Below are 2,439 nucleotides of genomic sequence, written 5' to 3' on the forward strand. Positions count from 1 at the left end.
TGGGAAGAAACCCATAACATGACCATAAATGGAAAACCCATTATCACTTGTCAGAAACAGAAGGCACCTATAAACATAATTATGTAACAATTGACATTTTTCAAAATTATCCTTGTACCACTTAAAATTATCCTCCGCACCACCCAGTGTTCTGTGGGCAGCTGTTAGGGAAATGCTGCATTCAAGGGAGGCTCCAAGTTGGGGGTTTACTTGGTGCTTTGCTGTGGCTCCTGCCCTGAGTCAATGTCACCCCTCCTCCATGGAGACCCTGCATCCTGCACCCCTAAGCCCTCACAAAAGGGCTCCCACTTCTGTGCTCCCTCCCTCTCCACCCTGTATCCAGGGCAGACTGTGGCCCTTTGCTCTCCCCTACCCCCTCAGCTGCCCTCCACAGCATCCTCTGGACACCCCAGCCTGGACTGCCTCCTGCTAGGATGCGGGAAGCCTCCCAGCACAATAATGTCACCTGATCCATCTCCTGTTTTCCAGGCAGAAAGCGAGGACCTCCGGCATGTCATCATTCCCTTGCTGCTTACTCTAATGTATGTGCTCACCAAGGTGAGCTGGGGGCTGAGGTCAAGGTGGTAGTGGTGACCCACATGTGGCTGGACCGGACACTGTCCTCTCTTCTTAGTGGTTGCTCAGTCCCTGCCAGGGTCAGCCTAGAATAACCTCTTTGATTGGCTGCCCCAAACTGGCTTCTCAGCACAAGCTGTGCCCTTTCCCTCCCACACAGAGAGATAACATTGGGGAGGCTCTGGGGAGGTCGAGGCAGGGTGGAGAAGGGATGGAGAGCCTCGAATGGCAGGATGAGGTCTTTGGATTTCCTCATACATGCAATGGGAACCATCATGAATCCCTACACAGAAAAGAGATGTGATAAAACTTTTCTAATGTCATGGAAAGAGTCACCTGGAGCTGTGTATCGTCTCGGGGTGGGGGTGGTGGTGAGGAAGGCAGGGAGAGGAAGTCTGCGTGGCTCACTGGAGAACCAGGGGCAGGTGGGGCATGGCTGGCTCCCACAGAGGAGAAGGGACAGGACTGTTTCATGCAAGGAGGAGCAAAGCAGAAGTGATTCCAAGATTTTGAACCTGGTGGGCAGGAAGGTGCTGCCCTGGTGGAGCAGAAAGGCTCGTGAGGGCGGGCGGGGGAGGGGGTTTGATTCGCTGATGACACCAGATGAGAGAGTTTCCACCTTGGTAAGCTAGAAAGGAGCAGAAAAGGAATGTCTTATGGGTGTGCTGGAGGAAGAGCCTGGAAGATGTGGGTTTGGGAGGTGGCTGCGAGCTCAAGTCTGGCCGTGGGGCCCGACCCCGTCCTCCTCTTCCAATCTCCCCCAACACTCCCCCCAGGACCCTTCATGACCTGGGCTCTGGGCACCCCAACTCCCCCTCCCACCCAGGCCACAGGCATCACGGAGGAGCTCTACCAGAGGGCCTACACCTTCTGCATGAGGTTACTGACTCTGCCCACCCCCTACTGCACGATTGCCTTGGACTGCGCCATAAAGCTGAAAACGGAGACAGCTGTCCCAGGTAAGAGCCTCCGAACGTCTTTTTCTCCCAGGCTACACCTCCAGCACCACCTCGGGTCTTGCCTTTTTCTCTGGGATACTGAGGAACTTAAAAGTCTCACCACCCTCTGTGGGAAGGTAGGGAATGGAAGTCAGAGCCTTGGGGGTTGGGTGGCTGAAGTGGTTTGATCTGCAGGGACGCTCTACCAAAGGATGGTCATTGCTGAACAGAATTTGATGAACGAACTGTACCCCTACCAGGAGAGGTGAGTGGCTCCAGAAAGGACTCTGCTTTCAGCCCCTGCAAGGTATTGGGGACTGTGGCTGCTCAGTGACAGGAGGACAAAAGAAGAGGCTGGATTGGGAGCGCCCCAGCAGAGCTTCCTGGCTGTGACATTTGTCCAGCCGTGGAGTGTGTTTGCAGTTCAAGGGTGGACAGGCCATGTGGTTTTCTGGAGACTGCTGAAAGCAGGGCAGGTCTTTCTTGGTAGGATGGATTCAGAGCTACCCTGCTCACCTGCAGAAGGTGGACATAGCCTTGGGGCCATTCTGGAGTTCTTTTGTTCCACCTACATCCTGCTCGCTGCCAGGAAGCAGCAGCAAACCAGCCAGGCAGCCAGAGGGGGCTCCAAAATAGCCATGGTGGAGGAGGGTCAGCCATAGTCACATGCAGTCTGGAGGTTTTCTACTGAGCGTGCCCAGCTCTTTAGAAAAGACTGAGGAAATGGCCACTATTCATGCTGGGAAAAGGGGTGATAAAGTCAGGGTTGATGCCTCCCTCTGACTCAAGGCACAGCTTGAGTTTGAGGTTGAGGCTGCTGTGTTCATGAAGAGTGCAGGGAGGTGAAGGGGATCCAGGCCAATTAGCACTGGAAAAGTGGGGCTGGCTCGGCGCCTATAGCTCAACCGGCTAAGGCGCCAGCCAC

The 2,439-nt window shown here is 54.7% G+C and overlaps 1 protein-coding gene across 1 annotated transcript in view; it reads left to right on the top strand.

The window, feature by feature from the left end:
- The window catches only part of PIK3R6 (phosphoinositide-3-kinase regulatory subunit 6), a 42,370-nt gene that overhangs the window by 5,987 nt on the left and 33,944 nt on the right, over window positions 1-2,439 (top strand). The window contains exons 4-6 of the mRNA XM_003791099.3: window positions 490-558; window positions 1,403-1,535; window positions 1,710-1,779. Coding sequence (XP_003791147.1) covers window positions 490-558; window positions 1,403-1,535; window positions 1,710-1,779 — 272 coding nt within the window. The remainder of the gene's footprint in view (window positions 1-489; window positions 559-1,402; window positions 1,536-1,709; window positions 1,780-2,439) is intronic.

Source organism: Otolemur garnettii, unplaced genomic scaffold (assembly GCF_000181295.1).
Source record: "Otolemur garnettii isolate 467f Iridium unplaced genomic scaffold, OtoGar3 scaffold00046, whole genome shotgun sequence".
Taxonomy (NCBI): Eukaryota; Metazoa; Chordata; class Mammalia; order Primates; family Galagidae; genus Otolemur; species Otolemur garnettii.